General features: G+C 42.4%; 1 protein-coding gene across 2 annotated transcripts in view; it reads right to left on the bottom strand.

The window, feature by feature from the left end:
* Positions 1 to 22,208, bottom strand: part of LOC148124726 (uncharacterized) — a 63,949-nt gene extending 41,741 nt beyond the window's left edge. Inside the window, exons 1-6 of one of the 2 annotated variants that reach the window (XM_087941380.1) lie at positions 21,569 to 22,208; positions 21,300 to 21,453; positions 18,608 to 18,989; positions 14,763 to 14,956; positions 12,931 to 13,106; positions 1,720 to 1,852 (exon numbers count right to left, since the gene is read on the bottom strand). In XM_087941380.1, coding sequence (XP_087797506.1) covers positions 18,867 to 18,989; positions 21,300 to 21,453; positions 21,569 to 21,672 — 381 coding nt within the window. In that variant the 5' untranslated portion in view covers positions 21,673 to 22,208 and the 3' untranslated portion in view covers positions 1,720 to 1,852; positions 12,931 to 13,106; positions 14,763 to 14,956; positions 18,608 to 18,866. Of the gene's footprint in view, positions 1 to 1,719; positions 1,853 to 12,930; positions 13,107 to 14,762; positions 14,957 to 18,607; positions 18,990 to 19,012; positions 19,112 to 21,299; positions 21,454 to 21,568 lie in introns of those variants that run through there. The other variant, XM_087941381.1, reaches the window with a different exon arrangement.
* Positions 22,209 to 22,579: the final 371 nt, after the last annotated feature.

The raw sequence follows: 22,579 nt of genomic DNA, 5'->3' as shown, positions 1-22,579 counted from the left end.
AAGCTTATTGCTAAAAGAGCCTCAGTGGGGAAAAAGAAAAGAAGAGCTTGAACTCACTCTGGCCACCCCAATCCCAGGAAAGCTGCTAAACAATGAAGGTGGATCAGTTAATACCAACTGTGGATCAAATCTCAATAAAGGGGGACGATTTATTTGCTCTCCCTAACTAATCTGACCTTTACATTTAATGGGAAACCAAGATCTACAGAGCAATCCTACTGTCAGATAACCTCCTCAATAGCACAATCACAAAAGACCCACACAAGAATGTAATAGTCTCTCGTAAAATAGATAAATGAAAGAAAGGTTATGGTAAGATGAAATAATATTGTGCATAACTATGTAAATAACTGTGAAAATATATGAATATATGTCATAAATTGAATGTAAAAATAATTGTAACAATACTTAGTAATAATTCACATAATTAGGAATATGTCAATGTGAGTGAACACCGTTACAAACATGCTATAATGAGTGAAAATATGTTTTTAATTGTGAAAATATGACCAATAAAGATTTAAAAAAGAATGTAATAGTCTGTTGTGTGTGTCTGTCTCTCTCTCTGTCTCTCTCTCTCTGTGGCTGCCGACCTTTGTCTCTCTCTGTCTCTCTCTGTCTTTGTCTCGCTGTGTGTGTGTGTGTGTGTGTGTGTGTGTGTGTGTGTCAGTCTGTATCTGTATCTGTTTCTCTCTCTCTCTCTGTGTGTCTCTCTCTCTCTGCCTGTCTGCCTTTCTGTCTCTGTCTCTCTCTTTCTCTATCTCTCTCTGCCTTTGTCTCTCTGTCTCTTTCTCTCTCTCTTCCGTCTGTCTCTCTGTCTCTCTGTCTCTCTCTCTCTCTCTCTCTCTCTGAGTATCTGTCTCTCTGTGTGTGTCTCTGTCTCTCTCTGTCTCTCTCTCTTCTGTCTGTCTCTCTCTCTCAGCTTGATCTGCTGGCAAGATACAATCTTACATGTGTGCTGAAACCATTTTACTGGCTGCTAATTGCAGAGAGGTGAAATACAAAATGTTGCTGATGACCTTTCAAGCCCTCTACAGGCTATGTCCAGTTCCCCGAAAAGAATGCCTCTTTCTATCTAATCCCCACCCCAACTGTTCAGATCCTCTCCAGAGATTTACTGACCACTGCCAGAAATTCATCTCGTGGAGCTCAGGACCAAACCTTCTTTGCTGTTGTCTGAGTTCTCTGGAATGTATTCCGTGCCACATGAAAGGATCATGAAAGAAAACCTTTAAAACACACTCTTTTCCATTGAGGAGAATACATGCAACTCAAGTTTGAACAAAAGTGAGCACCAAGAAGGGCTTTGAGGTGGTTTCATTGTCTTGAGGATAAAGTCACAAAACATGGATGAAGGAAAACCAAATGCATGAAGAAGAAAGGGAAGATTGAGAAAGTTGCAGTTGGATGGAATTAATCAGATCATGAAGCACAAAAACATGAGAACGTTACAGAAGACAATCAATGAATAAAGAAGTATATGGTAGAGGTATATATGATGAAAACAAGGATAGAAATAAACAAAGAAGCATACTGGAGAGCAAATAATGTAATTATAGCTACGTTCCCTTTTCATACCTAATGCTGTTCATTTCTTTGGCTTACTATGTCCCCTTCTCTATGCTTGACGTAACACTGCTTACTCTGAATAGGAACAGTATGCTGGGTCTGTAGGTATGCAACCGACCAAAATTAACCACAAACTGTGAATGAACTTACTTATTTCAGGGCAGTGTCCTATATACACCATTGGCGCCTCTCCCCGCAGAGCTGTTTTGCCCTTCTCAAGATCCAATGCTGTGATCTTTGCCAACAAAGACAGAAGGAGTTACTTCCTGATGGCGGCTTTCATCTACAGAGAAAGTTCCATTGCTATAATTAGATGGACAACAATGTCCTAAATGTGCAAAACCAGTAAGAACATGTCAATCAACCTTGCATCAAAGCTAATCCAACTTTGCTGAAGAAGAAGGGAAGTGAGGGAAGGAGGGAGGGAGGGAGGGAGGGAGGGAGGGAGGGAGGGAGGAAGGAAGGAAGGAAGGAAGGAAGGAAGGAAGGAAGGAAGGAAGGAAGGAAGGAAGGAAGGAAGGAAGGAAGGAAGGAAGGAAGACTACACCTGGAATACTACATCCAGTTTTGGTCACCACATTACAAAACAAATGTTTAGACTTTGGGGGGGAAATGCAAAGAAGAGCAACTAAGACTGCCTGAAGACAAAAACATATGAAGAATGTTTGCAGGAATTGGGTTTGGCTAGTCTACAGAAAAGAAGGACTGGGGTGACATGATACCAGTATCCCCGTATTTGAGGGGCTGCCCCAAAGAAGAGGGGGTCAACTTATTTTCCAAAGTACCAGAAAGCAGAACAAGAAACAACAGAAGAGAAGCAACCTAGAATTAAGGAGAAACTTCCTAACAGTGAGAATAATTAACCAGTGGAATAGCTTGCTTTCAGAAGTTGTAGATGCTTCATCACTAGAGATTTTTAAGAAGAGACCTGTCTGAAATGGTATAGAGGCTGGACTAGAAGACCTCCAAAGTCACTTCCAGCTTTATTCTGGTGGATGGATGGATGGATGGATGGATGGATGGATGGAAGGAAGGAAGGAAAAATAGATGAGTGAGGAAGGAAGGAAAAATAGATGAGGGAGGGAAGGAAGGAAGGAAGGAAGGAAGGAAGGAAGGAAGGAAGGAAGGAAGGAAGGAAGGAAGGAAGGAAGGAAGGAAGGACGGACTAATAAAAAGACTTAAAGTTGTCTTTTAAGTCCAGTACACATACTTGGCAGTTGCAATGTAGCGAGTCACAAAATGGCTGTCAGAAGTCAAACTGGTGATGATGGTTCTTGCCACCTTCTCAAATGCCTCCCAAGATGCTCTCCAACAACTCTGGCCTCTTTTTTCTGGGCATCCACCCAAAGCCCTGACCTGCAGTTCCTGCCATATTTATTTTCCAGGGGCCCCACATGGGAATAGAGGCATTCCTCCAATTAAGGATGACAGCAGAGGTTGGTATTTTCATTTTGCAGCATGCTGTCTTCTGATCGTTCTTTCTTTTTTATTAAAAGAGCATTTTTTTAAAAAAAAATGTAGCTAGAATGGGCCAAGGACCATTTGGCTGGCTAATAACATCATGCATCTGTTCCAAATGGAAATGTTTTCATGTCAGCACACATGGAATTTACGTTTTTGCAAGGAGACGTGGAGCTACTTTCCAACAGGCAAGAGATTTTTATTAACTCGCAGCAAGCAACACAAACTTTAAAAACAAAAACAAAAGCACAAACAACCCACAAGAACCCCAAGGAAAAGGAAAACATCCAGAAAATGAGCTATATAAAAACTTACACGGAAAAAAGTGCATAGTTTAGGATTACATATAAATGCATCGGTAATCCTAAACAGATATAATTTTAAACCTTTTCAGTCTTTCCACTCAAAGGTTTATTTGTACAGAAAGAGGCAATCTAAGAGGAATTACTTCGTTGATGAAATCAAAACCTTTTGAATTAAAGAATTCAAGATTCTTCATGGCTGGAGTAATTCTTCATTGGGGCTATTGCCCAGAATTAAATACCACTGATCCAAATTTGAGTACCCAATCAGGAAGGTGTGTGCATTGTATGTGTGCGTGTTTGTGTGTGTGTGTGTGCACGTCTGTGTATCAAATATGCTATGATCATATCTACTTACGTACCTACAGTACCTGCCTGCCTGCCTACATCCATCCACCCATCCATCCACCCATCCATCCACCCATCCATCCATCCATCCATCCATCCATCCATCCATCCATCCATCCCTCTCCAGCCAATCCAGAGGATTTCTTTAAGAATTTGAAGGTGTGGCAGATAGGACAGCACTCCAGAGGGTTAACATCATTGCCCAGAGGATCATGGGTTGCCCTCTCCCCTCTTTGGAAGAGCTTTATAGCTCCTGCTGCCTTAAGAAAGTTCAGAACATCCTCCAAGATCCATCTCATCCTGGGAATCCTTTTTTTCAACTATTACCATCTGGCAGACAGTACAGGACAATAAAAACAAGGACAAATAGGCTGAAAAACAGCTTCTATCCCAGAGCAGTTACTATATTGAATTCTACTGTATAGTGCAATATTAATGCAATACCAGGGGTTTCAATTCAATTGTATAGAATGTGAAGGATATGTGTTTTTATATATATAACTAGCTCGATACCTGTGCTTCGTTACAAGACTACGTGGTCAGCCTTAGTTTTGGGGGAAAATAAGGGGGAAAAAAAATCTGCCTACCAGCATCCATCGGTATTAATCTGGCTAGTGTCTTGTCAGTGTGTGAGAGAGTTGAGGGCTGTTTAGAAACTAAAACAGTATTTGCTATGTGAACAAGAAGGAGACAGCAAGGAGCCTGGGTAGCTTAGCTCAACTGTTCTGTACTAAAGCTGCTTGGTGCTGTGAAACTAAAACTGAAACTGCTCTCCTTAGCTTGTGTTTTGGAACAGATTTATTTTCAGGTGGGGAGGGGGAGTAGAACTCCTTAGCATCAGAGCATGTTAATAATAATAACATAGGAAATACTAATGCTCTGATGGTCATTTCAAAAAATCCTTTCTTAGTGAGCACCTAGAAGCCAAGAGGAACATACGTGCCAAATTTCAAGTTTGTAGGCTTTACGATTCTGGAGATTTTTTGATGATGCGTTGAGTAGTCTTTCACTTTTATATATATAAGAAGATGTACACTGAAGATGGTATTTAATTTTGTTGTACAGGATGCAATGACAATAAAGTAAGGCAAGCTAAACTAAACTAACTGGAAATTGCTAGGGGAGGAGGGTCAGTCCAACCCTCCAAATTTCTTGAGCTGAAACAGAGCTGAGTTCCAGCTTTTCTGGCAACGTGTCTGCAGGTTGGAAGGGCTTCAAATATGCTGAGCTTATGTGACTGCATATTGTACTTCCAGACTATAAATAGCCATGCTGGAATCCTACAGTAGGAAAAGCATCTCCTGGACTGTTAAGCCCTCAAGAATGGGGAAAATATGCTGCCTTGGAAGTCATCCCACGGCTCAGGAAACTCCCCCCTGAAACTGCTCTTTCCTTTCCTAGATCTCTGGATTCCACGGCAGGAGGGTTACAGGCAGTCCTTGACTTCCAATGGTTCGTTGAGTGGCCGTTCAGAGTTACAACGGCCCTGAAAAAAAGCGACTCACGGCCATCTTTCATTGAAAACAACTCCAGCCACAAAGGCAAAAATTACCCCTTGAACTCCTTTCCTTCACCTAAACCTCAGCTATTCCCTCTCTTAGCATTAAAGGGAGTCCTCAACGTACAACAGCTTTGTTTAGTGACCATTCAAAGTTACAGTGGCCCTGTAAGTCACTCATGATCGTTTGCCCACAGTTATGACCTTTGCAGCGTCCCCATGGTTATGCCAAAATTCAGGTGCTTGGCAACTGACTCATATGTATGACTGTTTGCTGTGTGATTCCCCCTTTTGCAACCTTCTGACAAGCAAAGTCAATGGGGAACCCGAGATTCGCTTAACAACCATGCTGGTAGCTTAACAACTGCAGTGATTGACTGAACAACTCTGGCAAGAGACATTGTAAAACGGGGCAAAACCCACGTAACTGGTTTCACAAAGGAAATTTGGAGCTCAATTGTGGTCGCAAGTCGAGGACTACATGTTAATAGTTATCTCCTGGAGGACAAACTCTCAAATGATGGCTACATGAGCTTCTGGTGGCGCAATGGTTTAGAGTGCAGTACTGCAGGCTGCTTCTGCTGACTGCCGGCTGACTGCAATTTGGCAGTTCGAATCCCACCAGGCTCAAGGTGGAGTCAGCCTTCCATCCTTCCAAGGTGGGTAAACCAAGGACCCAGATTGTTGGGGACCATAGGCTGACTCTGTAAACCACTTAGAGAGGGTTATAAAGCACTGTGAAGTGGTATATAAGTTTAAGTGGTATTGCTATCTATCTTCCTTCCTTCCTTCCTTCCTTCCTTCCTTCCTTCCTTCCTTCCTTCCTTCCTTCCTACCTACCTACCTACCTACCTACCTACCTACCCACCCAGTGGTTACAGTGCAGTATTGCAAGCTAATTCTGCTCCATTGCCAGGAATTTGATTCTTGACTAGCTCAAGGTTGACTCAACCTTCCATCCTTCCACAGTGGGTAAAATGAGGACCCAGATTGTTGGGGCAAGAGGCTGACTCTGCAAACCACTTAGAGAGGGCTGCAAAACACTCTAAAGTGATATATAAGTCTAAGAGCTATTGCTATATGTGTGGGAAGTAAGCCTTAGCTTTGCACCTATCTTTGAGGGAGAAGTATAGGAAGACAACACAGCTAGACAACTTGATGCTTCATTTTTCAGGAATGGCTTCAAAGCAAGCAGGCTGGAAGATTCTGACACCAAATAAGTGCAAATAAACAACAATGTAATATATCACTCTTTAGCCAAAGGCTGAGATAATAACATGCATAGTTTAAACATGCAAATGCAAAGTATAATCTCAAAAGATTATAAAAGCAGTCTTGGACATGAAATCAACGCCTCGGTATTTTGCCCACTTTCTAGAACGACTGGATTTTTTTTTTCCATAAAGCAAACATAATCCCCTTTTTCTATATGGGTGGGGAATTCAGTCCATGCACAAAATGTCATGCCAAAGGACATACTTAAATTTTGGTTAGGGTTTGCCCAACTTGCTACTCTAGGCCAAAAGGGAGCTCGGTAACTTGTGATTCAGCCTGTTGTGGAACCCAACCTTGTGGCAGAATGTTCTAGGAATGAGGTCATTACATTAAGCCGTTCATTTGTTATGCAAATGCAGCAATGGTCTTTTGTTAATTTGAGTTTTGGTTGTAGCATGTCAGGTGAATCCAGCCCTTGAGTGATAAACTGGATGCCAAAACAGAAACAAAATTTTATTTAGTTTTAATTTTAAGTTAAATTAAAGATGATTAACCGATAAACATCATATTTTGCCTTCCGGGCAGGTGAACTAGTTTGAAAACTGATGAGACTTAGTTTTATATCTCCACCCCAGGGTCTTTGAGGGATGCCATGGACATGCTATCCCAGTGCCTGGAGGTTGTGAGGGCCTGGATGGAGAACAATAGACTACAACGCTCAACCCAAGCAAGACAGAATGTGTTTCTGTCCTTCCTGGTGCTTCTATCTTTGGTTCTGGACAGGGTGGCACTACTTTAGACAGTCCCAGGGTGTCAATGTACACATTACAATTTGGTGACAACTTTTGGGAGCCTTGAGGACTACATCCAGGCTTCCAAGAAGCCACATGGTAGAATATATTCTGCAGGAATCAAAAGGATTTTTATCTCTTAGTCCTGATAAGTACCCAGCAAGTAGAGATGTCAAGAACTTTGGGACCTTCCTCCACAGAAGGATGGTTCCGCCCAAATATTTAAAGTCAAGAGAAAATCAGGAAAGCAGTTGCACATCGAAAGCCAAGTTGGCAGTGTGTTAGCATGATAACTATGGGAAATTCTACTCTATTATATACGGAACAGTGTCAGCAGGAGAAAGATATTAGTGCACCGTAGGATTTTGACCAGCAAGCATCTCCTGTAGCATCTTCCCAGAGCATCAGAAGTGGTATTCAGCAGGTTCTGACCAGTTCTGGAGAACCGGTAGTGGAAATCTTGATTAATTCGGAGAACCGGCAAATATCACCTCTGACTGGCCCCACCCCCATCTATTCTCTGCCTCCCACTGAGTCCCAGCTGATCGCCTGGGTCTTCTTTTGTTGTCCTGCACATGAGAATGGAGCTGGAAAGCAGGTTAGTGGGGTGGGGAGGGAATGGGATTTTGCAGTAACCTTCCCCCTGGAGTGGGTGGGAATGGAGATTTTGCAGTATCCTTCCCCTGCCACACTCACCAAGCCACGGCCACCAAGCCATACCCACAGAACTGGTAGTAAAAAAATTTGAATCCCGCCACTGTAGAGCATCCTACTTCTGTTGGAAGTTCAAACTTGAAATTGTATGCCAACACGAGAATGAGTTCTCAGGTTGCCCTACTGAACAGAGACATGACCTCAACCCGGAGAGAAGCTGAAAGCCTGGCTTATCAGATGCAAGCATCAAAGCAGTTCTCTTAGTCAACAAGCCCATTTGATAGGATTTGCCAACATTCCTCAGTGACTCCTGCTTTAACTGACAAGGCTGTGTCAAAATCTATATATATATATATATACATGTACATATACACAGACATATGCATATGCATATGCACACACACACACACACACACACACACACACACACATATGCATTATGCTGTGTGGGTTCAGCAACCATGTCAGCCCTTCATCACCTGTCAGGTGGTAAAATGAGTAAGCATTTAATTGCCTTTATATGGCACACCCACAGGGAACATCTCCCAAACTACAAGTGGGAGACACCACATGTTTGGGCCTGAAAAATACATTTAGGAATCTTGCAAGTTCAAACATCAGTCTTCAGTTTCACAGAACCACATTCACAATGTGTCTACCAAGGTTAGCCATCATGTTGAGAGAACTGTGTGAAGTTTGGAGAGCCAACTTAAATCAGCCGACAGCTGTGGAATTACGTTGCACTGCAATTTAGTTCTTCTAAGGTGAGTTCTTGGACAACTCTACATAGTTAATGAATGCAAATGTTCTGATTCTTCTTGCAAAGATTTTTTTTAAAAAAACAAAGCTGTGTTAAAACATTGCAAAGGATCTCATGGCATCCTAACAATCGTTTTCAAGAGTTCACACACATTAAGCACCCTCATCCCTCCAAAAAGAGAGCACAATGCAACAAATGAGTTGGGCTAAGGTTCTGAGACTCTATGCAATGTTACAAAGCATTCCATTCTGTTCTAATTCTAATTCCTATTTTATACTATACTATACTATTACTATTCTACATTCTATCCTGTCCTACATTCTATTCCACATTCTATCCTACCCTATCCTATCCCACATCTTATCCTACATCCTACATCCTATCCTACATCCTACATTGTATCCTATACTACCTCCCATCCTATATCCTATCTTATCCTATATCCTATCTTATCCTATACCCTATCCTATCCTACATTCTATCTTATCCTACATCCTATCCTACATCCTACATCCTATCCTATCCTGCATCCTACATTCTATCCTATCCTGTCCTACATCTTATCCTATTACATCCTACATCCTATCCTATCCTACATCCTATCCTATCCTACATCCTATCCTACATCCTATCCTACCCTATATCTTATCCTACATTCTATCCTACATCCTATCCTATCCTACATCCTATCCTATCACATCCTACATCCTATCCTATTCTACATTCTATCCTATCCCACCCTACATTCTATTCTATCCTATCCTATATCCTACATCCTATCCTGTCCATATTAACTCTGGGAGTTTCCCCCCCCCCCTTGAGTTAACAACACAGAGACCAGTCAAGGGCTTTACAAGGCAATCACATGGAACATGAGAAAAACCCCTGCTGAACCCCATGACACTGATTTCTTTAGGCTAAGGTTTAATTTTCACTGTCTAATGCTCTCTCATGCTAGTATTTGGTATCCGCACTCCCATGCAAAAAAGAGATAGAATTTTTGGGCCATGAGCCCAAAAGACATTCTGAAAACATTTTGGCTGGATTCCTCCAGCTTTATCTTGTATGGTAGGTGGAGTGCCAAATTTGACCACAACCATTTTATGGGATAGTCCTCAACACTTATTGTTGGAGAGCACAACCGTTATTTATTACGTTAACAAGCTATATATAAATTCAGCTCTTTGGAAATGACCCAATCTTCTCATATTTGAAAGCCCAGAAGGGATCTGGAAGATTTGGCTTTAGGAGAAAATCGATGTGATCCCATTTCTTACGCACCCACCCCCACCTACCCCAGCCCACAAATCTTTTCAACTATGCAAGCAAAAGAAGAGCTAAACTGACACAATCAATTCATCCATTATCTTTCTTGCTCTGTGGAATGCAACATAATTTTCATATATACTACCACATTCCTTAGGTCCATAAATCAGTACGACTTTGTATAAGTTTAACTGGATTGGAAGCCATGATGCTAGGCCATCGTTTTGGGATTGAGATGGGGGAAAAATCCATATTGAGGCAAAGTTTAAACTAATATGATGATTTAGGTGCTTGGAAAGCTGTCAAGGACACAATGCATGCTAAAATAAAATTGATAGGGTTGGATAAAGTTCTTGGCCTTTGGCCTACCTTTCATTAAACAACATCACTTGTTTCTAAACTTTACATTTAATTAAAACAAAATACACATTAAAGTAGGGCCCTGTAAATTAAGGTGTCCCATCTATCAGTACAGGCAATCCTTGACTTACAACAGTTTTGCTTAGTGACCATTCAAAGTTACACCGCCACTGAAAAAAAGTCACTTATGACCCTTGCAAGCATCCCCAGGTCACACGATTTACATTTGGATGCTTGACAATTTACTCACATCAATGATGATTAGATTGTCCTGGGGTCATGGGATCCCCTTTTGCGACCTCTGACAAACAAAGTCAATAAGGGAAGCCAGATTCACTTAAGTGTTGCTAATTTAACAACTGAAGAGCCACGGTGGTGCAGTGGTTAGAGTGCAGTACCGCAGGCTACTTCTGCTGGCTGGCTACCTGCAATTTGGCAGTTCGAATCTCACCAGGCTCAAGGTTGACTCAGCCTTCCATCCTTCCTAGGTGGGTCAAATGAGGACCCAGATTGTTGGGGGCAAGAGGCTGACTCTGTAAACCGCTTAGAGAGGGCTGTGAAGCACTGTGAAGCTGTATATTGATTTAACAAATGTGGCAAGAAAAGTCGTAAAATGGGGCAAAACTCACTTAACAATTTTCTCACTTAACAACATAAGTTTGGGGCTCAGTTGTGATCGTAAATGGAGAACCACCTGTACTAAATAAGCAGGAATTAAAAGAGCAAAGTTGGTTAACAGGTGGTTATTAACAGGATTAAAGCTGAAAGACATGTGCCTGTGCAAAATTCTTTCATTAAAATTGAAACTTCTATTTGTACCAACAGATGGAATCCTTCCATGATCCCAGACTTTTATCCATTGCAATCAGATCCAAGAACACAGTTCTACCTACCAGCCAAAAAGAAGGGCACCTCTATGTGCGTGGCCATTCACACGCACCCCTTTTTCTCTTTTGTTCAATCCTACAACATAAAGCCAACAATCCTAAAGATTTCAGAAGCTCTTGGGGTTTTTAAATCTTTATCTCCCTTTGGTAGCCCTTACTAGAGAAGGGAGATGTTATGAGAGAGGAAAGAGCTTATACTTTGAATAATTTAATAAATAAAACCACTATCTCCCAAAGCACAACTTGGTCCTATAAGGACTTACAACTTATCTGCAACCACAGGAATTCCACTAGAGCAGAGGTTCCCAACCGGGGGTGTGAGATAATATTCCAGAGGGTGCAAAAACTTGGGTTTAGAATTTTCAAAATTATAGTGCATATGTTTAATTATATGCATATAATTATTTTAAGGCATATTAATTATTATATAATTATTTTATATGCATATTAATTATTTTAATAATATATCAGAAGTATTCTAGGGGTGCAGAGTTATCAAAAAGTTGCTAACCCCTGCACTAGAGGATACATCAACAGCATAAACTTAGCACTTCATCATGAATAAACTGCATATACCAAATCAGACTTTTGATCCAACTGGCTGGATCCTATCTATGTTGATGGGGTATCATTCTCCCTAATCAGGAGTGGGCAGCCTACAATCAACCCTTTTAATTAGGAAGTAAATGGATTTCTTCCTGAAATAAAGTATGAAGGCTTAAAATTATAGGCAAAGATCTGGGGACTATATTGTTATTATTTTGTTGGTTTTTAATCCTAATGTGTGGGCTTGTCTAGAATTAATGCTGTAACTGAAACAGTATGTACAGTGAATGAATGAATGAAACAAACCCAGGACCCATCACATCCCTGGGCATTTAGGTATAAACTTAAACAATTACTCCCTAGAAAGATTTTGTAACAAAGAAGGGGGTAAGAAACCACAAGCCATATCTGGACATGTCCTCACTTTCATCTGCCCTCCAAAATGTACTGAATCTGAAAAATTGGCAGCAATTCAACACATAGTAGGAATCTTCTATTTCTCCTTGAATAAGTACTGGTATATTTCATGTCAAAAGTTCAACTTCTGCTTTCATGTCTATGCCATCTACTATCTCCCTCCATAGAAAGATAAAGTGGGCTTCCTTACTTTAAAAAAAAAACACCATCCCCTGTTATTAATTAACTAATACAATTCAAAACAAGCCACAGATCTAATTATTATCTTCCCCATGTCTGCTATGGATATTTCTGGATGAGAAGTCATTGCCTTATTTAAAGTATTTAAGAAACTGCCTTGATGATACTCTATGTTCTCTTTATCTCTCCCACTTTTTCCTCTTGCCTCTTCAATCAATTTATCTTCCAGAAGGAAAAAAAAAAGGTTCAGATGGAAAATAAGAGATCTTCAATCAGCTCCATTTAATTGTCAATGCTAGAACCCTACTCCTTGAAAAGATTATTTGGACAAAGCCTCAGGGAGATCGATCGGTCAGTGCCAGAAGGCACAATGGACGAAAATGAGTCAGTTGCCAGTCCTTAGAAAATAAACAGTAATTGTTCACTAGAAGACTTGACCATGCAACAACCAATGTTTTCCACGATTTTCAAGAAAGTGGAAAGGAATCAAATGTCAAATAAAGCTTTCTGTGTTACCACTAACACAGAAAAAAAAATCATTTCTCTGTCTGGCAAAAGGAGTGAACTTCCTAAAATAAAAGAGTTGAAGAAACTCAGTGGTATATGTTGACTCATTCTCCAAAGAAGAGGGTAAAGGATTTTTTTTTTAAAGAAAAAGAGGGGAAAAAATCCATACCATCAATTTTCACTTGGCTGCTCCAGCTTTTAGGGCAGGATAGCAGTATGAACTTGTCTTTCAGCTGGAGAACATGGAGTAGATAGTGCTGGCAACAGTGATTTCACCAACTGGTCACTTCATCCATCAGATCCAGAATGATTCCTTTCAATGCTTCAAACCCATAATGGGTATTCCTGGGAAAAGTTGGACAGGGCAGGAAAATGTTAATTTTATTTTAAAACATTAATCCAGAATCCAGAAGAACCAGAACCAGAATTCTTTATCTTCCTTGACACCTGAAGTGGTAGAGGAGGAGAAGTGGAGAAGGGGCAGGGGGAGAAGGAAGACAATCTATAAGCACTATAACTGCTCATCTTTCTTTAAAGTCATTATTTCAAATTCCATTTCAGTTAAGCACCTCTTTTAAACAGTGGCACTTACACCCTTAACATGCCTACTTCTTTTTGTCAAGAGAATGAAAGGAAGAAATTCAGACAGAAGGCATAACTTTTGTCTAAAGAAGAAATAAGACCATCACAGGATAAAAGGCTGAGGTACCCAAGTTCTTTAGAAGCTACTGCCAGACAAAATGTTTTCTGGGATGGTGGGCTCATTGGGAATTTGGGGTCCAAATATTAGGGACCAGATGTGAGACACTGTCAGTTTTGATCAGGAACCAGAAGCTACTATGAGTTATGTCCTCAAAACGCCCTCTGTCTAGATTCAAAACTCAACAATGGTTCACCACTTCTGGAAAAAAAAACTCATCAGAAGCTTTCCTAATCTTCCAGCAATAAAACGATTACAGTAAATTAATCAGCTTCTTCTCATGAGCCTCAAAACTATTTGTCTCAGGAAACTGTTTTGGTGTACATAATGGTAAAGCTAATCCAGGCTTTGTAGAAACTTAAGAAGTCTGGACTAGAAATCCAGAACAGAAAAAGGGGTGCCATGCAAGGAAAGAAGCAGATCTGGTTCTCTAAAGGAGGTGTACTGAGCCTGAGCAGCAAATGGTGCTCAGAAGACAGAAATAGGAAATAGGCAACTATGCCAATTTTATTTGATTAGTGGTCATGCCAAAGGGTACTGTTGGAATCTGATAACAGCTGGGCAGTGTTTCTCAACCTCATTTATATGGACTTCAACTTGGGGAATCCTGGGAGTTGAAGTTCGTACAACTTACAGTTCCTGAGATTGCCAAACGTTGAGCTAGAGGGATGTATATTTTTTCCTTCTTGTGGTAGGGTTTTGGGGAAATTTGGACAGCCACTTTAAACAGGTCTGGTTTTACACTTCTAATGCCCTCTCTCCCAACTCTGTTCAGTCCGTTTAACAGAACTGTACTGAAAGGTATAACTGAACAAGAAAACTGATTTAACTGTTAAAGTTGAAGTCAGCTTCTAAGCCAACATAGCCACTTATCTGTTGCAGACCCTGACCTGCAAGAGATCAAACAGTTCTTCACTTTAATCTGTAAAAGGAAGAGACCCAAAGACTAGCTCTAATTCTTACAAGAACAATTCTTAAGCCAAATATTAGCTAGTGAGAGGTAAAATGAGACTGCCCTGACTTTATCAAAAAAGAAGTTACTTGTTATTTTTAAAGAAAGTTAAATACTTGATAAAAATATCACCGAGTGTTGAATGTTATCACATTAATAGGGAGATAAGGCTCAGCATTGCTTTGTCTAATCTGCCTTCCAAGTATCTTGAATTTTAACTTCCATCAACCCCGTTTTGGGTGAGGAAGGATACCGTACAATATGTTATCTGGGAGACACCTTGTCTCCGGAGGTCTCTTGACTATTTCTCTTGATTTAGAGAAATAAAAGACAAAGCTGAATAATTTACCTTGATATGAGAGCAGAAAGAAACACCTTTGTTCCAGCCACCAGAAGCACGGACTCCAAAGCGAATGTCTTCACATGTTTTCAGACTTTTGCTGCTGTTCTCAACCATGTTATACCTTCCCTGGGGAGGGGAGGGCATCTTCTGCAGTGAAAACTATCTCCCTTCCGAGGAGCTTCAGGACAACTCAGGACTGTCTGGAGTAAGACAAAGATGTGACAAACAATATCCATGAGATTCAGACATCAATAATAAGACAAGGCTGGATGTCAGATGTGTAACCATTTGCTTAGTTTTAGGCAGGTGGAACAATGATTTAGAAACTTTTTACAAATATGCAGATAAATAATAATGTGATTTCATTTATTGCATTTCTCAACGATTCAACTACTTCAGGTATTTTGTTCCTTTGGTATATAGATATAAATTGTTCAACATATAGAGATAAATTAGGAATTGGAGCCGAAGGTAGCTGCGGATTTAACAGTTAACAGATGAAACAGAAAAAAATGGTATGATCATTCAAGAATTACAGAATTGGAAAAGATCTCAGAGCTTATAGCAGAGGTCTCCAAAACTGGCAACTTTAAAACTTGTGGACTTCAACTCCCAGAATGCTGGGTGTTGAAGTCCACAAGTCTTAGAGTTGCCAAGTTTGGGGACCCCTGGTTTATAGCAATAGCATTTAGTTATATACCTCTCCATAGTGCTTTACAGCCCTCTCTAAATGATTTACAGAGTCAGCACATTTCCTGACTCAACAATCTGAGTCCTCACTTTACTGACCTCGGAAGGCGTAAGGCTGAGTCAACCTTGAGCTGGTCAGAATCAAACTCATGGCAGTGGGCAGAATTTGCCTGAAATACTCCATTCTAACCACTGCACCACTGAAGTTCTTTTCTTATATAGCTTATATAGTCAAACCTTCAGCTTAATATCATGTTAATTTTAATGATGAGCTAGCAAATAATCTTTCGCTTCAAAGTTAGCTAGTTCCCAGAAATTGACAATTATATATACATGACTTTCATCCTCAAAATCCTGCCTTAATCTCAAGGGAATGCAAAGATACATGAGTAACAATATATAGGATACCATTCCCACAATTGACTGCCCTTGAGAGGTTTTGGGGTTGCAGCTAGTTTCTAAACTGTGAAGACTGAGCAACAATAGCACCACAGTGGTTTGTGTATGTATACAAAATAGATATGTAAAATTCTTTACAGCTTCATATTCAGCATTTCACATAACACATTGCCCCCTTTTTTAATGTGCCAGCAGTGGCATTCAGCTTCTCTCAATATGCTGTTTTGAATTCCCAGGAAAGCCATTTTGCTTGGTTCCCTGACATAGCCTGTCTTGGCAAATGTGGCAAGGCCATGAAGATCTCATATCTGAGAAATCAAAGGCTTAGAGATGACAAAACACACACTCCTATATCCTAAATCAGCAGCCTCTGTTACTATGAGCCAGAGAAAAAGGGTCAGGAGCCTCCGTTACTATGACCCAGATTTCTTCTATCTAGGGGACTTCAAGTAAAGATTGGACAGCTATTGTTAAGAACTGCCTTGATCTCATGCCCTTTAAACATAGGGTCGGTTTGATTAGAGAAAGATCAATAACTACATTTACTAATGATTGGAACTCTTATGGACTATCCCCCCCATCTTGCAAAAAAAAGAAGTCAGGGAAAGTAACTCTTAAAAGAGGAGATGCAACAGGCAACTTCACAACAACAAATAAACCCAGCCTGGATCTAAGCAATGGTTTTGCCAGTTGTACAATGACAAAAACCATCTTTCCAACTTTCACTTCCAACTTTCACTTCAATTCCCTCTCCCAAGTGGGAAGAAATGGATGAAAATGGAACAGTGAGATGGAGGCAGCTCAGTATAGAATCACCAAGGCTGAATACTAAAGTCTTGGGCTTGTGAAGGGACCATTTCATTCGCACCTTACTAGCAGATGTGAGAAGTAGAATGAAAATGAGAGCTTGTCTGCCCCTATGTCTGCAAGAACAAGAGGAATCGTTGCATGAACAGGACACTAAGTGCAATGCAAATATGGGATTTGCTGTCAGCAATGCAACGGTTAAGAAAGGGCCCAGGAGCTGTCCATGGTGGCACTACAGTTTTTCAAGACTCTGCCCTAGTCAAAGAATTTGCTGTAACACCCACAAACTCTGAACACAGAAGGTGCTGAGTGACAGAAGTGAACCAACATTACTATAAAGCCTTTAGATCTGGATACCCTGAGAAGAACCTTTTCCTAATTCGGTGCTTTCCAAATACTCTGGACTATAACTCCCGTGATGCTGGGTAGAGACTGAGTAAAAGGAGTTGTTATCTGACACAATCGATTCATTCTCTGGCCCAAAATAAAACTGGTCTCCAGGTCTTTCCTTAATCACTCTCCACTTTTCCCCCTATCTCTCTTTCTAGATTGTAAATCCCCCTTTTGGGCAGGAACTTTTAATTCTTTATCTAACTCTTAAGTTCTTTGCTACCACTAAAACAAGGCAGAGAAGAGATCCAGTTTAATTGTCAAGGTGTCTTGGCAATCCTAAAACTGTTAATAAATGAATGCAGGGTAATGATTTAACTGAAGATATATAAGTTGCGTCTACACAGACCTGAAGCTGACAAGTACAGAAGCCCACAGAGGATAAAGTTATCTATAGTGCAATTGTCATAACAACTACATGTGACCCGTGGGATCCAAAGCTGGATATACTTGTTGCTAAGGAACAATAAGCAGGTGCCTACTCTCACAGCCACACTTGGCTTGTGAGTCAGTCAAAGACATTTGGTCAATCACTGTGAAAAAAATAATCGAATCAGGGTGGATCAGGGTTGAATCAGGGTTGGATCGAATCAGCATGGCTCTCAAGAACCAGAGATTCTACCAAGCAGTTGTTTTGTAGCCAGCAAAAATCAAAGGGGGATGAACTGATTTATTGTAGTAAGCCACTATGCAGTTTGTCAGTTGGCTTAGTGTGATGCGTGAATCTCAGCTATTAAGGTCTGTAAACCATGGTTTTAAAAGCTCAGCATACCATGTGAATCTAGCCATTTGTGACCTACTAGATCAAACTCCAAAAACAACAGTATAGCTTGAGATATTTTCCTCTCAAGCTTTTCAAAAGCAGGCTTTTTAGAGCTGTTGGGGAAAAGAGCTGGACCAGATTATCCAAAGGAAAGCAAAATTAAACTAAAAGGCTGTTCAATAATAAAAAACCAAGAGTAAAACTAGGGTGTGCTAATCAGCTTTGATCCAATACAAATCATTACACTGATTTCATCCATCAAAACTGATTTGCATTTATAATTCAGGTCAGATTTGTGATCCAAACCAAATTGATTTGATCAAATCCAGAATAGAAATGTATTTTGATTCAAAAGCATTCTGTTCACTTTGACACACTAAATCCATAATTTTATTTGACAGGTTGATTTAACTGAAATACTTCCAAACTGACTCTGAGTCAAAGCTTTACACAGCTCTTGTGAAAATTGGACAGAAACAATTTCAGAAACAGAATTAGCACAGTTCCAACACAGATAAACAATCCATGTTCTAAAATTTACACATCCAGGCTTATTCATAGTAAAAAAAAATCAATAACACATGTACACACAACATTTCAAGAACAAATCCACATTCAAAGAGGCTAAAGCTAAGGCTAAAATTGCACAATACAGTAGATGAAGTTAAAATTACTTAGCCTTAAAGTAGTGAGTAGTTTGACCCCCATGCTTATGCTTAAAAACTAGTAAAACTATTTTTGATTTAAGCAACCTACACAATTCAAGAAAGGCATGCATAAAAATGATCTTTCTAAAACTTACCTTACTTCAGATGCAGGATGAATTTGCTACACAGAAAGATCTTGAGAAGAAGTCTCGTCTCCAAGGTTACACTCTTGGCTGAAAAAATCTCTTAACTGCCACAGGCGCTACATGGCATGAAATCTCCAGAGCTTTCCACTTTCATCTACAAGAAGCTGAGTTGTCAAAATGCTCTGCAAGCATCATCTGGGCAGATGCGGCACCAAGAATCCAAATGTCAAGGCCACACCTCTTCCAAAACCTTTTAGAATTGCAACAGTCAAACTGGACTCCCCATGGGTCCAGCCAGAAGCCCTTTTGCCATGCACTTCCAGTATGCTTTCTTGGCCGCACCCAGGAACATTTTGCCACAGCTTTTCACATCAGCTCCTTCAATACTTTCCTGTAGAGACAAATGGTAGACTATGGACCAGGCCCAGAATCCACATGCAAAGAGTTCCACCATCTTTCAAGAGTACTTGAAGAATGAGAGGCTCTTCAGATCAACTGCAAAGATCACAATCCCTAGAAGGGAAGCCAAAAGATCATATTTTGTCCCCCTGGATAGATATAGTACAAGGCAGTCAAACCCAAGTTTGGAGCACTCCAGGTGAGTGGGCCATCTCCCAGAATTCCCCAGCCAACTTAGCTAAAAGTTCTGGAAGTTGAAGGCACACATCTGGAGGAAGTTATCAGGATTGGAGAAAGCTGGGACAAAGCACCAGGCTGCAACTCAGAATGCCCCAGTTTGAATGTTGCTGCTGCTACTGTTGCACATTTACCAGAGAGTCATAATAACCAAGTCATTCATTTGCACTTTCAGCTTCCCCATCTGCAATACAAGATTAATGCTGACTTGGCACAAAGACTCCTACATTCCTAAAGGAATTACTATGTGGTGATATAAACAAAAATAATCCAGTTAGATCATATGAAGACAAATCACGTTCAAGAGGAGCTCAATTCCCGGTGATTTTATAAACACATCCCGGCAATTGTCTTGACAACACTATAAAAGAGATTTGTTGCTATTTCTGTTTCTTCTTCCATTTTCTAGGCTAGCCTAAAGCGCTAAGGATTATTAGCAGTAGTGGGATTCAATTTTTTTTACTACCGGTTCTGTGGGTGTGGTGTGGTGAGCGTGGTGTGGTTTGGTGGGCACGGTGTGGTAGGCGTGGCAGGGGAAAGATACTACAAAATCCCCCTTCCCTCCCCACCCCACTAACCTGCTTTCCAGCTCTGTTCTCCTGTGCAGGGCAACCAAAGAAGACCCAGCCAATCAGCTGGGACTCGGGAGGCAGAAAAGGAAGGGGGCGGGGCCAGTCAGAGGTGGGATTTGCTGGTTCTCCGAACTACTCAAAATTTCCGCTACCAGTTCTCCAAAACTGGTCAGAACCTGCTGAAGACCACCTCAGATTCTTAGTGATCTCCTGTTCACAACCAGATCAAGATTTGCTGCTTAGCCAGGGTTGCCTAGAAGTTACCATCAAGAAATAAATTGTGGCAAGAGTATTTCTTTCTCCTTGCTTGACAAATCTTTGTGGCTAATTTGTACAGCACACTAAATCATAATGCAGAAAACATGCTTTCCAGCCAGAGGTGAAGAGTTAAGCTCACAACCACTTGTGGTTGGAAAGCCCCTTTTGCTCTTATGTGAAAACTTTAGAGTAGGAAAGCTTCAACTGGACAAGATTAAACCGGAGGCTTAGTACAAAGCAATCTGCATTTGTTCCTGGTTTATAATGTGACAGTCACAAGAGCAATGGCATTTGAACCACAGCCCAGATTTAAAAATGGGTTTGCCCCAGTATTGCGTGGAAAACCAGCCTGGGCTTTGCATCCACATTAAAAACGTCAAGCAGCCCTTCTTAAAAGGCTGAGACTTAGGATCAGTTTTAAATATCAAATGCAAACTAGCTGAAGTTAGAAACTTTAGAGAATATAAGCAATCAAGTAAATATGCACAGAGGCTCTTTCCAAATTCCAACTTCTGGATCTCAGAAAGTGCTGTGCTCTGGTTCTTGCAACCACCCCTAACAATTTTCCAGGGGAGCTTAGATTAGGCATTTAAACCCCTCTCTCCTCTTCCATGTCAATCAGGGGGTTACTAGAGAATCTTAAGCGGGTGGGAAGGTAAAACTCGATTTCCCGGGTGTCCAGACAAATGGCTGCAGTCCAAAGTGGCACGTGTCTGGGCACAAATTCCACAACCTCAGCATCTCCTTCTGTGAAGTCCTGACACACGTGCACAGAGTTGAACCACATGTTGGTTTATTTATTCCTAAAGCACCGCTTTGAAAGTCAATGAGTCAGCCAGGCTGGAACTGGGGAGAACTGCTAAGGAAGGAGAACCTGTTGGGAAATGACCCCCTCTTCTTTTAATGGTCATCTGCTTTGGGGATTCCTCCCAAGTTAGCCTCCCAGGTCCAACTTCTTGTGAGATTCAGAGGCCAAGCAGCAGGTGGGAGTACTCCTTAAGAGAGGAGATGGAGAGGAGACCACCAGGAAATCCCAGATACATAAGCCCGACTGGGAAAAGGGCAGTGAGAGGAAAAGGCAACCCACTTCTTCGACCTGCTGCCTGCAAAACCCTCCCAGGAGCTCGGCTGGACCACTTTAACCTTCGCACACAAACACACACACACACACACACACAGAGAGAGAGAGAGAGAGCTAGGAATAGGCTGGAGCTTCGCATAGCTGCTGAGCTTACCTTTCCGGCTAGTTTGAGTGACGACTGAAAGGCGTCCAGTCTCCCGAGCACAGTGGATGCTCTCGGACCCACCACGGCGGAGAAGTGAGGAGGCTGCTGTTGTGTCCCGGTTGTCCCGGAACCAAGTTTGGTCCGCATGGTGGGATGCAGGCAGCTGCGGGTGAGAGAGAGAGAAGCGGAAAGCCGCGGGCCCACCAAGGCTTGCCAGGCAGGCAGGCTGGCTGGCTTAGCGGCCAAAGGAGGGCTTGGGAGCCGGGTCAACTGCTCACCTGGAGACGCTCCGCAAGTCCGGCGAGAAGCGCGGAGAGAAAGGAGCTTCTGGCGGGCCAGCTGCGAACCTCGTGCGGCCGCTTTCCGAAGCCAGCTGAGCCATCACACCTGCCCCGCGCAAGCGCTTCTTCTCCAAGCCTTCGGGCTTGTTTCCTTCTCCGCTCCTTCTTCAAAGGCGCGGCGGCGTTTTGCTTACCTGGCCCGGCAACAGCCGCCGCCGCCGCCGCCGCTTCTCAACTCCTGGCCCCTTAGCTTTGGGCCCCGGGGCTTTGGAGCTCCCCGGGGCAGGACTCGCCGCTTTTGCTCCTCGCCATTTCGGAGGAGGCGCGCGCGCGCGCAAACCCTCCATTCCTCCCTTTCTGCCTTTGCCGGGGAGCGTGGGGAGGGTTTGCTGGCTTCGGAGTAAGCGCGTTGTAACGGGGTTGCTTTGCTCCGGAGTTCCGCCGCCTCTCCGAGCTCCGGGAGGAAGAAAAAAAAAGAGCCGATGCGTGGAATCCAGCGGCAACGGCGCCCCCTGGTGGCGATGTCCAGCGGGTGAGAATGCCAGCGGCTCTTACCTATCCGCGGCGACCCACGAGCGCAAAGAGAGAAGCGCGCCCCCTCTGACCCCGGCAAGTTGCCCTTTCCTACCTCCTTTCCTCCCACACGGGGCGAGCTGGCTTGGAGGCTCCGGCGGCGATCCTGGAAACTGCCCTTTGGGTGACTCGGATCGCGAGCGAGCGGCGCCCCTGCCCCCGAAGGCTTTCCTGCAGCGCTCCGGTGCCCGGCTTTTCCCCTGCCCGGCCACCAGACCCGCTTATTTATAGGATTACCGGAGCGCTGTTGACTCGGCTCCTCCCAGCCAGTGACGCCTCCTGGCACGCCGGGCATCTCTGCTGGCGCCCGGTGGAGAGGGGGGGGGGGAGCCGGTGAGGGAGAGGAGGCGGGAGGCGGAACGTGCGATCTCGAGGGGGGGGGATCCCAGGCAGGGGTGGAGGAACGCCTCATCCCCCCTACCCCCCACCCCCTGC

Source organism: Pseudonaja textilis, chromosome 13, assembly GCF_049901715.1.
Source record: "Pseudonaja textilis isolate UNSWEBS1 chromosome 13, rPseTex1.2, whole genome shotgun sequence".
Taxonomy (NCBI): domain Eukaryota; kingdom Metazoa; phylum Chordata; class Lepidosauria; order Squamata; family Elapidae; genus Pseudonaja; species Pseudonaja textilis.
The sequence above is the reverse complement of the archived record's forward strand: the minus strand, read 5'-3'. Positions and strand labels throughout refer to the sequence as shown.